Source organism: Erythrolamprus reginae, chromosome 11, assembly GCF_031021105.1.
Source record: "Erythrolamprus reginae isolate rEryReg1 chromosome 11, rEryReg1.hap1, whole genome shotgun sequence".
NCBI lineage: Eukaryota > Metazoa > Chordata > Lepidosauria > Squamata > Dipsadidae > Erythrolamprus > Erythrolamprus reginae.
The window spans coordinates 38,475,433-38,488,853 of record NC_091960.1 but is presented as its reverse complement, the minus strand read 5'-3'; the positions used below and the strand labels follow the sequence as shown (position 1 = coordinate 38,488,853).

The window sequence follows — 13,421 nt, the reverse complement described above, 5'->3', positions numbered from 1 at the left end:
CTTGTAATAAAAGTGGATTTCAAGCATTTAAGCGGATTAAAGAAACGAAGGAAAGCACGGAGTAAACTGGAGGTGGCCCTAACTCGGGAATTCACTGCTGAGACCTCCACCCTGCGCTGTTCTTTCGAACTACTAAAAGGAAGCGGGGGGGGGGGGGGGGAGTCTGGCTACTTTCTCAGCCCTTCTTCGCCGCCCAACCTGAGCGCCCTCCGTGAGCGCGGCTCCCCTGGGCGGAAAAAGGCGAACATCTCCCCGATCATCGTCGCGTCTCGAGCTATTCCGTGGAGGCTTTCCGCCGAAAACCGCCTCCCCTCCTAAGGCGGCCGGCGAAAGCCCATCTCGGAAGCGGAGCCCCGGACGGGGACGGAAGGAGGGCGGCCGCCCAGCTGGAGATCCCGGGGCCAACCTCCCATCCCCCCACCTCCCTTTCCCGGCCACCGGCGGCGGCCCCGCTTGAACGGCAGGGCAAGAGCGGAGGAGCCCGAGGGGCGAGCTTGGAGCGCAAGGCGAAGGCGGGCGACTCTCCCGGCTGAACGGCGGGGAGTTGGGGGCCGAGCGGCGAGCGGGGACCGCGGCAGGAAGGCCGGCGGGCGCGGGGGCCCTCTGCTGCGCCCCTTCCCTCCCCGCGCCCGCCCGCCTCTGTCCCTGGGGGGCGAACAACAAAGACACCAGGCGGTTCCGGATAAATGGTTTATGCGAGTAATAAAATAATTGATTGTAACATAAATAAGGGAGAAGGCGAGGGCTTCCTTCAAACGCTCGCTCGGCGCCGGCCACGAACCCCCTTCGGAAAGGCCGGGGAGCCGCTGGGCCGAGCGGGGCGGGCTGGACCATCGGACCCACAAGCGCCGCCTCGAGTTCTCCGGCCAAAGGAGACCGGCACAGCCCGCGGCCGTCCTCAATGGAGCGGGGCCGCTCCGCATCGCTCTCGGCCGGGCCTTTTCCCGGGGGTCAATAAATACCGGACTGAAATTAGAGCCGAGTCGCGGCGCGGAGGCCACGGGTTTCCCGCGACGGGGACGCGTCCGAAGGCGGCCGGGCGGATCTCCTAGCTTGGAGGTTCCCCGCCGTCCCGGATGCCCGAGGCGCCGCCCGCGCCGCAGTCCCAGCCAGACCCGCCGGCCGTCCAGCCGCCGGCGCCGCTCCCCAGTCATGGCACGGGGCTCCGGAGCGCGTGGTGGAGCGGCGGGGAGGCCTCGCCCTGCGAGTAAGCGTCCTCCAGGGCGGGCGGGTGCGGGCCGGGGGCCGGCGTCATGCGCTTCTCCTTCTGCCGCCGGTTGCAGAACCAGACGCGCACCACCTCCTTCTCCAGCTGCAGCGAGTCCGCCAGCAGGGTGATCTCGTGGGCCGAGGGCTTCGGGCAGCGGAGGAAGTGGCTCTCCAGCGCGCCCTTCACGCCCACCTCGATGGAGGTGCGCTTCTTGCGCTTGCGGCCCTGCGCCGCGATCTTGTCCAGGCTGGCCGGGCTGCCGCTGCCGGCGTCGGTCTCCTCCAGCCACTTGTTGAGCAACGGCTTCAGCTTGCACATGTTCTTGAAGCTCAGCTGCAGCGCCTCGAAGCGGCAGATGGTGGTCTGCGAGAAGACGTTGCCGTAGAGGGTGCCCAGCGCCAGGCCCACGTCCGCCTGCGTGAAGCCCAGTTTGATGCGCCGCTGCTTGAACTGCTTGGCGAACTGCTCCAGGTCGTCGGAGCTGGGCGCGTCCTCGTCGGAGGGCGGCTCGGGCCCCGCGTGGCCCAGCGGCGTCGGGGAGCCCTCCAGGTGGGCCTCGGCCATCTCCTCGTGCCCGGGCGGCAGGTGGAGCGCGGGCGCCGGCGGGCCCAGCATCCCGTTCAGCCCCGGGTAGGCGGCCTGCGAGTAGAGCAGAGACTGCGGGCCCCCGGCCGTCGGGGACATGGCGGCGGGGCAGCCGCCCAGGTGGTGATGCGTCGGGCCGGCCTGGCCCCAGTGGCCTCCGCCGCCCCCGCCCGCCGCCTGCTGGTGCACCAGGTGGGAGCGGGAGTGGAAGCCGCCGCCGCCGCCGCCGCCGCTCTTGGCGTGGTCCAGGTGGGTCCCTCCGCCGCCGCCTCCCCAGTCCCCCGGGGCGCCGGGTAGCCACTGGTGGTGCGGGAGGGAGCCCATGGGTTGGCCCGGGGCGGCGGCCAGGCCCTGCAGGTACTCATGGTGCATCATCTTCTGGACCTCGCGGTAGGTGGGGCCCTGGTGCAGCCGCTCGGCCTCGGGCGCCGGCAGGGGCAGAAGCGGGGCGCCGCGCGGCAAGTACTGTGCCGTGGTGGCCATGGCCGCTCGGGTCGCGCACGGGAGGGAAGCGGGCGGCGCTGCGCTCGGCGGTTCGCACTGGGACACCCTCGGCGGCGGGGCGCGCTTTAGAGCCCCGGCCGGCCCCGCGCGCAGCCACTCCTCCCCGCGCGCCCCATTGGTTCCCGCGGCCGCGAGTGGCAGGCGGCCCCGCGCCTCCATAGGGCGCCCCGGCCAGGGACCCGCCCCCGCCCCCTCGAGGGCCGCCGGCCTGGGCTTGGCGCGGGGCGGGCGGTCCCGAGTTCGCGGGACTCCGGCGCTCAGCGCGTGGGCGGCAGAGAAGAAGCGCGCCGGCAGCCGCCAGAGGAGACGGGAGGGCGAGAGACGTGGCCCTTTCTGCGCCCCCTGGCCGCCCTCGCTGCCCCAGTCACGGGAAGCCTCCGCCGGCCTCAACCCAGGTGGGTCCGTGGGGGCCAAAGCGAAGAACGGGGCCTGGGGGGGGAGGTGTCGGGGCCCCGAGAGGTTTGTTGGGAGCCGTGGAAGTTGCGCGCCCCGCGAGGCTCTCTTTTCCCCGCAGGGGCCGTTGCGCGCTGGGCCCTCTGCGGAACCATATGGCAGGAGCTGGAAGTCGCTTTGGCGGCTTTTCTGGCAACCTGAGCAGTCCCGCGGCCACCTCTGCCGCCGGCCCCGCTTCCCCGCGCCCCCCGTTCCCTCTTGGCTCGCCCTTGGACGAGGTGTCCTCTGGTGCCCGCCGTCCCTTCTCGGGCTTTCCGATTCCGCCGAATGGGTGGCTGAGGCTTCTCTGGAAGCCTCTCCCGGCAGGTCCGAGCGCTCCGCCGAACTTCCCGACCGCGGCCGGCAGAAGGGGGAGCGGCAGGGGCTCCGGGCGCTCCGTCTCTGGAGGGTGTCGAGGAAGGGTCTCCCTGCCCGGCGGGGAAAGCTCCGCTCCGCTTGTACCGGGGCCGCCCGTCCTCCCGCTCGCCTGGACAGCTACGGCCGCCCCGAAGCCCGAGCGAGCGGCGGGTGAGGGCCGAAGGCTTTTGTCCTCGGATTCATCCTGCGGGAAGGGCGTTCGACGTGCCCGGTTGGGAGTGCAGGAGGCCGGCCCCCGATCGCCGGGAAACAGTGTTCAGCGCCCTCTGCCCGCTCGGGGCTGCTCGGTCGGTAGGTTGGAGCCCTTCCGCGGGTCAGAGCTGAGATTGGAAGTTTCCGTTTGATCCACTGACAAGCATCGGCACACGAGAGGCGAGTTTGTGGGGCTGGTGTGTGTGTGTGGGGAGACAACACTAGGGACGGAGGGCTCAGAGGGCAAGAAAGGGAGACCCCCCCCCCCCAGTCGCCTCTCACCCTCTGAGGTGCACGAGAGCGAAACGTGCTTGCAGGGTCACTTCTGGGCTGGGTGTTCGGCTTAGTTCTCTAAAGGTTCCCTGCCGGGGCCCCATTGGCGGAGGCCCTGAAGAGGAAGGGAGGGGCGGCTCAGCCAGAACGGGCCCTCCCCCGCCCGCCCCTGGCCCGTCAGCCGCAGGTCCTTCGAAGAGGCGCACTTCCACCCGCAGGGGGCTGAGGGGGGGGGAGCGGCCCATTTCCTGCCCGCTCTTTTGAGCCGGTCAGCGTGATGAATCTGTGGGTGAATTTAAATAAGGATAAAAGTAAAGTCCCCTAAGTAAGTTTCTCCCTCCCACCACCCCGTGTGCGTTGGGATGAACCCTGCCAGCTCCTGGGCCCCATTTTGCCCATTTCCTGACCTTGAGGCAAAGGCTTCCGGCCTCTTGGTGGTCCCCTGGCTGGACTACCGCCCTGTGCTCCACATGGGGCTGTTTTTGAAGGTCAACCAGAGATGACAGTTGATCCAGACTGCAGCCTCCCAAAGTCTGCAAAGCTTTTTTTGCTTGGGTGCTAAAAGGCCACGCATGCACACACCCCTCATGCAATGTCCTTGCCCCCCCCCACGTGAACAATGTCCTTGCTCCCCCCCCCGAAGCCTCTGGAGCCTGTGGGTAGTGAAAAATGGGGCCGACTGGCCTACCAGGATTTCATTTCTGAACTTTCTGTAGGCCCCTTGGGCTGTTTCCCACCTTCCCCGGATTCAGGAGGCTTTCTTGAAGCCTGGAGAGGGCGAAAACAGCCCCCCGCTCTCTGGAAGACCGAATATCAGCTGGCCAGTGCGCAGGTGCATGCTGGAGGCGACATAGCGCAACACCTCCCCTGCCCTCAGATATGGCTCCGTTTGCACCTGTGGCACGCACGCCATAGGTTCACCGTCACGGGCTCACGGCCTGGTTATCTGCTTGGCCACCCGTCTCCAGTTATTTTGGCTCACCTGGCAAGCTCTGGCAGGGGCAGCTGTGCCCTCCGTTAAACTCGTCCCCTTGTGCCTCCTCTCTTGCAAGCGTTGGGTGCCCAGTCCCTCGGGGCCTGGAAGAGGCAGCTCTCTTCCCTTTGGACTCTTAGGGCTGTTTTTTTAATAGTTTTGATTCTATATTTGATATGTGGCAAGCAGCCACAATAATTGGGAGTAAGGCTAAATCGGAAGGAATTTATAGGTGCCAAATCCAGTCTAAACATTTGTCTGGCAACTGTAACAACCGATAAACTGATGAATGAACTGATAAAATGCAGCTGCGAGAGCAATCGTGGCCTTTCCCAAATATGCCCATGTTACACCAACACTCCGCAGTCTGCATTGGTTGTCGATCAGTTCCCGGTCACAATTCAAAGTGTTGGTTATGAACTATAAAGCCCTTCATGGCACCGGACCGGATTATCTCAGGGACCGCCTTCTGCCGCACGAATCCCAGCGACCGGTTAGGTCCCACAGAGTGGGTCTTCTCCAGGTCCCGTCAACTAAACAATGCCGCTTGGCGGGACCCAGGGGAAGAGCCTTCTCTGTGGCGGCCCTGGCCCTCTGGAACCAACTCCCCCCAGAGATTAGAATTGCCCCCACCCTCCTTGCCTTTCGTAAGCTCCTTAAAACCCACCTCTGCCGCCAGGCATGGGGGAATTGAGATGCTCTTTCCCCCTGGGCCTTTACAATTTCATGTGTGGTATGTCTGTATGTATGTTTGGTTTTTTATATTAATGGGTTTTTTAATCATTTTTAGTATTTATTGGATTATTATTGTACATTTTTTTATTACTGTTGTTAGCCGCCCCGAGTCTCCGGAGAGGGGCGGCATACAAATCCAATAAATAAATAAATAAAATAAATAAAGTCTTGGTAAAACCGGAGGTGGGATTCAGCAGGTTCTGGAGAATCGGTAGTGGAAATTTTGAGTAGTTTGGGGAACCCGCAAATACCACCTCTGGCTGGCCCCTCCCCCATCTATTCTCTGCCTCCCGAGTGAGTCCCAGCTGATCGGGAGGAAATGGGGATTTTACCGTATCCTTCCCCTGTCATGCCCACCAAGCCACACTGCCTACCGAACTGGTAGTAATCTTTTTTTGAATCCCACCATTGGTACATACATGTCAGATTTAACAGTGGCTGAAAAAAAAAGAGAAAATGTGTATAATTAATGTGGCAATGTCAGGGGATGTTAGGAGAGAAGACAAAAGAATTAGAGGAAATCACAAAGTATCAAAATTGAAATTGAGGTTGTAAGTTTATGGTGTAAACTGACTGTGGTGGTACCTGTGGTTATCACCATTCTGGGTGTCATGCTGAAAAGATCTTGGGTGGCGTTTTGGAAATCTATGCCCTGACAACATTTCCATTTGCCAATTGCAAAAGGCCACATTGTCTGACGATGCTGATACTTTAGGATATCCTGGATTCTTGGAAATAACTAGTAGATAAGTATGAAGGCCAACAGCAGCTAAATAATACGCAGCTGTGATTTCACATTGTTGTGGGCAACCATTGGAACCCCATTGGCATTGACAAATTCCCCTCCATCAAGTGCAAAAAGTGACTTTATTCAGAACAGCTTGCATTTTGCGATGGTACCATTCATGGAACATCTGTCTTTATCGGGTCCTTGGGAAGGATGTGATCAGTGGTTGAAAATGCCCAATCCAGCCTACACATCTGGGTAATTATGTAACAAAGCCTAATAATAATTCTCCTTGTGTTCCTCTCTGCTTTTTAACTGTCTTGTGCCCGTTTGTAGAGACTGGTGAGGGAAACCAAGAATTCTCCTGCCTTTTGCTCTGCAACCAGAAGTTCACCGGTGCGCTCAGCCTCCTTTTTGTTGTCAGGGGTCTTCTGAGGAGCTCCTTCGGCTGTGGGCAGTCGCAGCCAGGCCTCCCCCATTTTCTCTGCAGCTGGGAAGGGTTTCCCGAAGGCCCGTGCAGCTGGCCACAGAGCTCCAAGGCCTCCTCCTCCTTTGCAGAGGCTCCGGAGCAATTCCGCAGAGGCAGCAGAGCAGAGGGTGGGCGGCTGGGGTAGGGGCTTGAGAGTCAGGGCTGAGCAAGGGGCAGCCTGGCAGCCTTTTGCTCTGGCAGCAGAGGGATGCCCATGTGTGGGATGGCCAAAGAAGCCGGGCTGTCTGTTAATACCACGGCCTGGTTTGCCCACTGTGCCACGGCCGATTTCCCATAGGATGCTGAACTGGAAACTCACCACCCTATTTTGGCCTACATAACAAGTGACTGTCCAGCCTTGTCTTTAAAACTTGCAGGGATGAAGCACCCACAACCTCTGGTGGCAAGCTGTTCCATGGGTTAATTGTCCTCAGGACGTTTCTCCTTAACTCCGGGTTGCTTCTCTCCTTGATTAGTTTCCATCCAGTGTTTCTTGTCTTGCTTCCTGGGGCTTTGGGAAAGAAGTCAACCCTCTCCTCGTGGTGGCAGCCCCTCAAATGCCGGAAGACTGTGACCATGTCGCCCCTCGTAAGTCTAGACTAGCCAAGCCCAAATCCCGCAACTGTTATTCCGTCTCCAGGCCTTTAATCATCCTAGTTGAAGAAAACTGAACGCCAGGTGTGGCTGTACGAAAGCTTTATAAAGCGGTAGTAACATTTCCCGTGATTTTGATTCCTTGCCTCTGTTTATACTACCAAGGACTGGAGTCGCCCTTTTGGCTGCTGCCGCACTCTGCTGCCCGCCGCCCGTTTAAGTGATGGTCCACAGTGGCTCCTTTTGAGTGGGGCTTCCTTCCCCGGTGGCAGCCTTTTAGGGATTTACGGAAGCGTCTTCTGCCCCACGTATCCCAGCGGCCAGCCAGATCCCACAGAGCTGGCTCCTCCAGGCCCTGTCCGTCAAGCATGGTCAGCTGGCGGGGCTGCGGGGAAGGGCCTCCTTGGTGGCAGCTCCAGTCCTCTGGAATCAACTCCCCCTGAGGCCGCTGAGCTTTAAAATCTGCTCCGGCCAGTAGTTTGAATGAAGGAGGTACAGATGTTTAATATGGGGGCGGTTGATGATTTCTGTTGTCAATCTTCTATGTGAGGGGCGGCCCATAAATTTAAATGAATAAATAAATACATAAATTTGAAGAAGGCAGTCAAGGCTGAACAAACTTTTTTTAAAACCCGTTTCTCCTTGGGACTCGGCGTCTGCTGACCGGATCCTTTCTGCTGCTCTTTCCAGGCTTTTGGGGACTTCTTGGAAGGTTCTGATTGGACCTGTGCAGCTCATTCAAGGTGGGGTCTGAGCCTGGAAAAGCACCTGGGAGATTGGATCTAAAGTGACACACCCCTACACACACACACACACACACACACACACACACACACACACACACACACTACTATGATGGCAATCGCCTGCTCCACTAAGATCTTTCCCCCCAAGCGAATGATACTTGCCCATTTCATTTCTGTTTCCTAATTAAAGAATTTTGCATTTATCTCTCTTAATTTTTTTTTCATGAATGAAGTTCCTTCTGATTTGGTTGTTGTTGTTAGTTGGCTTAACGCAGCAAAAGGCAGATTGAAAAATGTTCCTAGCGGTGAGAGCCGTCCGAGAGGGGGAAGGGCTGGACCCCTTCATCCGTTGGGTTCCTGCCTGGGACACACGGCTGGACTCAGGACACCCAGCGCCCAGGCACGACTGGCAGCCCCACCCGGCCGTGAGGAGGGGCCCACTCCAGGGGTCCTCAAGCTTTTTAAACAGGGGCCCCCAATTCACGGCCCCACAGGCTGTTGGGGGGGGGGGTTGCATGGACCAGCTGGATGGGGGTGCCTAGGTGGTCATGTGACTGGATGGGCCTGGCCAATTTAACAGTCCATCAAACAATGCAGAGAAATTAAACTTTAATGGGTTTTGCTCCAGGGGTGTTTCCCTTGCTTTAGTTTGCATGTTGCTCTTTGGGTTGGGTTTTCTTTCTGCTCGCTCGTTTTTTCAGTTGTTTAGGAGTTTAGTGGTCCGATTTGGAAAACTCAGTTTTGCAGCAAAAAGGAGCTAGAGAAATCTCTCTCTGTCTGTCTGTCTCTGATCCCTCTTACTGTCTCTGTCTCTCTGCCTCGCGCTCTCTTCTGGGGGTGGAATGCCCTGTCCTTGCCCGTGTTTGGCCTCCTGGGGGGTCTGCATCCCGTTTTTCACCTCCCCCATCCCCAGAAGCAGGTGAAAATGGGCTGTTTGAAAGCCCTTTTTCACCTCCCTGGCCTCCGAATGTTGCCTCCCCCTTTCAATTCCAGCCCCTGGGGCTCACAAAGGTAAGTCCTCTACTCATGAAAGGATGGGTGGGGCGAGGTGGGTGGGGAAAGCCTCATCCTGCGTAGGCCCATACTTTGAGGACCCCTGCCCTAATCCATTCAGGTCCCAATCTCAGTGGCTAGAGTTTAGCCTGCACCTCATTTTACCATATAATTGTAGCATAATTAAATTATCAAAGCTTTCTTGGTTGGTAGCTTGGGTTCAAACTCCAGAGTTATTCCTTCATAAATTAATGTTTTTCTATTGTATATCCTACTCTGAACCCTGAAACCAAAGGGAGCTTGGCCTGGCCGTGGTTTCCTCCTCAGAATCAGCTGGCCAGCGTGAAGAGAGACTCCTGGAAGTGCGGTGGGAAGCCTGGAATGTGTGTCCACAACGGTCGCTGCTGCTGGGCTGCATCATTCCTCCCCATCCCATCCTCACTGCGCTCTGGGCCCTCTGTGTGATCTAGACCAGCACAGCCTGTTCTTTTATCTTGTCTCCGCGTTAACATCCTCCATGGAGAAGTCAGGGAAGCCCAAGATAAGAACAGGTTTGCCTGCAGATGGATCAGTCGGAGGAGTTCCACTGGCCCCCACTTGTGCGCTGCCGGTTCTTGCTTAATTGACTGGCAGGAGACACACGTTGCTCGGCTTTTGGTCCTCCAGAGCAGGAAAATGGACATGGTCCTTCCGAACGCCTCACCTGAATGCTGCTCTGATCGTTCGCTGCAGGACTCCACGGGTCAGGTCCTTATTCAGCAAGTCCACTCTGCTTTGTCTCCCACTGTGGTGTGTTGCAAGGCCTCCTTGGCTGAGGTCCAGCACTCCCTGAACCCGTCTTGCTGGAGCCACAATCTGCTCCACAACTTGTCTTGCTCAGCTTGCATTTCACCAACTCCCACTTTTGTCAACGAGGCCCCGGGGACAATTTCTTCCAGCCTGGACTCGCCCACAAGGAGCTGCGCGGCTGCTGTGGCTGCAACTTGGTGAGAAGCAGCCTTCCCTGGTGGCGGCGGTGGCTGGCCGGGCGCCAGTTCCATTCCGGTGGGCAGAGAAGGAGGTTTGCATCATTCCCGTCTGGGAAAGTGAGAGGCCTGCCACCACCTTGCCCCACACCGCCCTGGGCCTCTGGGGATCAGGAGGGAGCCAGCACAGGCAGCTGCCCCCTTCCTTGCCCCCAGCCAGGCAGAGCATTGCAAGGATAGGGTGGGGGGAAGAGCAGGCTATTGAAACAGAAACAAATGGCTGCAGAGTGAAGGGCTGGACGTGCGAAAAGTGAAGTCATTTCTGTCCCAAGGCAATGGAGCCTTTGCTACTTTGAGGTCTGGCTTGGGGGGCTGAAGGCTGAAGTTGGTCATCGGGCAGAGTGGCAGGCAGGCCATAGGCCAGAAATGGGGCAAGGCCAGGACAGAGAGATGCGGTGTGTGTGTGTGTGTGCGTAGCAGGCAGAAGGACAACCACAATCGTACCCAGTGGATCAATCGATTAGACACGGGTCATGGCCTTTGGGGGGGGACTTTGGGAGGGCAAAGAGAGGTTTGAATGCAGGTCTCCTCCCGGCCGGCCGTTCACCTGGCAATTCTTGGCAAGTCCCCCTCGGCTTCCCATCTCCAGTGGGCCAGGGACACCCGTCCTCTTTGCTTCCGTGTCCGAATGTCCGGCGGCAACCACCCTCATGCTCCTCTCTCTCCGTCTTCTCCTCAGGGGACGGAAGGCGCCGTCCACAGTGACCTCTTGCTTAGCAGTCAGAAAATTTCTCCTGAGGGGCTGGAGACCGATTGAGCCTCGTTGGTGACCAGCCACTGGGCTAAAGCTGGTTCTTAAGAGAATTTGAGAGGGAAAACTGCGCAAGAGTCAAAGGAGAAATTTCCCATCAGTGGGAAGAATAAATCCGTGGGACCTCTTGTCTCCGGAAACTGTGGCTGTCCATCACGGGAGGTTTTTCGGAAGAGACCGATGGACCTGGAGGAAGAACGACCCGGAAGTGCAGAGTTTGGGGCAGGGGGCCTTTCCCCAGCACCCCCTCCCGCAGAGGGGCACTCTAGATGAGGCCGTTGCCCAGAGTCCTGCCCACGGCTGAAACCAGCGTGTCCCAAGCAGGGGAGGTGTGGATGGTTTCCGCTCTCTGGGCGGCACTTTCCAGTCGATCTCGGCGGCTGCCCCCTGCAGTCTGTGCTTGATGGGAGGCAGGGAGGATTCCCAGGGCTGCAGCCAGCGTGGGAGAGTGGACGGCCCTTTGGAAGAAGACGGTGGCTCGGTCCCTGCCAGGCCTCTGCTTCCAGGGGTTGCGAAATGCGGGGGAGGGGGGGTTGTTGTGGATTTCAGTAACGTTCCAGAACTGGGAATGTCCTTACTAACTGCATTTGCTTCTCATGAAAAAAGAAAACCTTAAGTCACCCACACCCTAAACAGGCACGTAAATATATGATTCACGAAAAGGACACATTTTATATTAGTACGTTTCCTTGACCATCTACCTTATAAACATACATATGTATTTTATACATCACAGAAACAAATGAATATCAAAATTCAAGTTCATCTCTCTTTACGAGGCCATGAAAACAGCACTGGGCACCTGGAAGCGTTTCCTCCTCCTCCTCCTTTGCCAGGGAGGGGTGCCTGCAGGGTCCCCCCTGTGGAGGGAAGGGCAGCGGGGACTGCAGGAGCATTGGCCCTCTTGAGGCGGGCAGGCCAGGCTCAGCGTCTCTGGGCAGCCTCAGCACTTCCCACAGCCAACGCCTGGGCTGGCTCCGCCCATTCTGATTCCCAGGGAGGGATCCCCCCCCCAACAGAATGAATGACTTGTTAGCCAAATATTTAGAATTTTGTATCATCTGCAAATGTGATCATCATCCCCACAATTCTTTCATTCAGGTCATCAGTAAAAATGCTGAAACCTCTGGCCACTAAAGTTAGGAGTTTGGAGGTCTGGTCCCTGCTGTAGCCCGACCCAAAAGGGCCACGGTGGGGGGGAGCCCACATAGGAGCCTGCCAGAACTGAAGGAGGCCGCAGCTCCCTCCACCTTGCTAACCATGTGGCGATGAGGCTTGCTAGCCGGATCAGGGCACTAGCTCTGTTGAGGAGAAGAGGGTGTGAGCGTGGCCCATGACTGGTGGGTCGGGACCGGTTCTTAGGCTCTGCCCATGTTCAAGGGTGCTCATGAACCGGCCGTGGAGGGTGTCAGAGGCCACGACTGCTGCAGAGGGCTTGGAGATGATCTGGCAATGCTGGAATCCTTGATTTTAAGGCAAAATGTAACTAAGCAGATTTGATATCTTGGCATCAAAAGTGAATTTTAATAAACACGAAAGTAAGATCACAAAAGAGAAGTAAAGGGGGAAAGGAGCTCCTGGGTTCCCAGGTAGGAGAGCATAAATCTGGGAGAGTGGGGAGGGGCCAGAGAAAAGCCAAGGTTGTTTTAAAGGGGGGGGGGCTGGAAGTGAACCCAGGAAACTGCAGGCCAGGCTGCTCAGCCTCCTGCTTCCTTTGACGATGCACCTAAACTACCAAGGCAATGCTGTGTACATTGTAGTCCTCACTTAGTGACCACCCCGTCCCTCAATCAGAGGTGGGTTGCTCATGGTTCGGACGGTTTCCCTGGCAGCAATTGGTAGCAGCATCTTTCATGCTGGTACCAAGTGTCCGGCCCCACGGCAGGTCCTCACCTTTTGCCAGCACCCCTTTGGAAACCCAGTACAGGTAAGGAAGAACCTCTGGACTTGGACTGAAATCTAAACGTTCACTGGCTTCCCAGTTGAATCCCAGTTTCAGGTGCGAAAGTGACGGCTCCTGTAAGGCAGCTCCAGGCATAGTTCCCTCTAAGCTGAGCAGTGAGCAATCGCTCACTTAAAAATCATCATCAACTCAGAGTTTTCCAAACCTGCCCAGAAGCCGAGAGGGAAAGAGTGAGAGGGGAGAGAGAGAGGAAGAGAGGAAGAGAGAGAAACAGATAGGAAAAAGAGAGGAAGGAAAAGAGAAAGAAAAAGAATGGGAGTAAGGAAGAGAGAAAGAAAATCAAAATCTAGTTTGAAACTAGCTCAACTATTTAAGTGGCATTTTGATATTGATAGAGTTGCCCTATTATGAGTTCACTGTTATAGACACACAGTGCAGTATTTTATTTTGAAATTCTCTGAGGCAAAACAGGGTGGGTTTTTTGTTTGTTTGTTTGTTTGTTTGTTTGTTTGTTTATTATTTCTGTGCCGCCCAGTCCTGCCGCTCAGACACTATACTTTTCCGCCCACCCCCCCCAAAAAATTAGAGGGAACACTGGCTCCAGGTCGTTACTTCTCTCGATTGCACCATGCAAATCAGATGCAGGTGGAGATGAGCAGCGTTGGAAGGTCACCTAGTCCAGCCCCCCCACCTTGCCCCAACAGGAGACCCCTCACACCTTTTCTGACAGTCTCGTTTGAAAGCTTCCCAGGGACGGATGAAGCTCCCAGAACTCCCAAAGGCAACTTCGGTTGATGGTTCTCACTGCCAGAAGGTCCCTCCATATTTCTAGGCTGAATCAGTCCCCCCCCCCTTCTTCCTTGTCTGGCCTTGGAAGATCGCCTGCCCCCCTTCGTCCTCTCTGGGGCAGCCCCTCCAGTATTGGAAGACA

The 13,421-nt window shown here is 57.5% G+C and overlaps 1 protein-coding gene across 1 annotated transcript; it reads right to left on the bottom strand.

Moving 5' to 3' along the window:
* Positions 1-1,150: 1,150 nt before the first annotated feature.
* On the bottom strand, positions 1,151-2,278 carry POU3F1 (POU class 3 homeobox 1). The gene has a single exon (XM_070763812.1). The coding sequence runs from the start codon at positions 2,276-2,278 to the stop codon at positions 1,151-1,153; it is 1,128 nt and encodes a 375-aa protein (XP_070619913.1).
* Positions 2,279-13,421: the final 11,143 nt, after the last annotated feature.

Coding starts and splice junctions, on each gene's coding strand:
- POU3F1 (XM_070763812.1), bottom strand. CDS start 2,278: ATGGCCACCACGGCACAGTACTTGCCGCGCGGCGCCCCGCTTCTGCCC.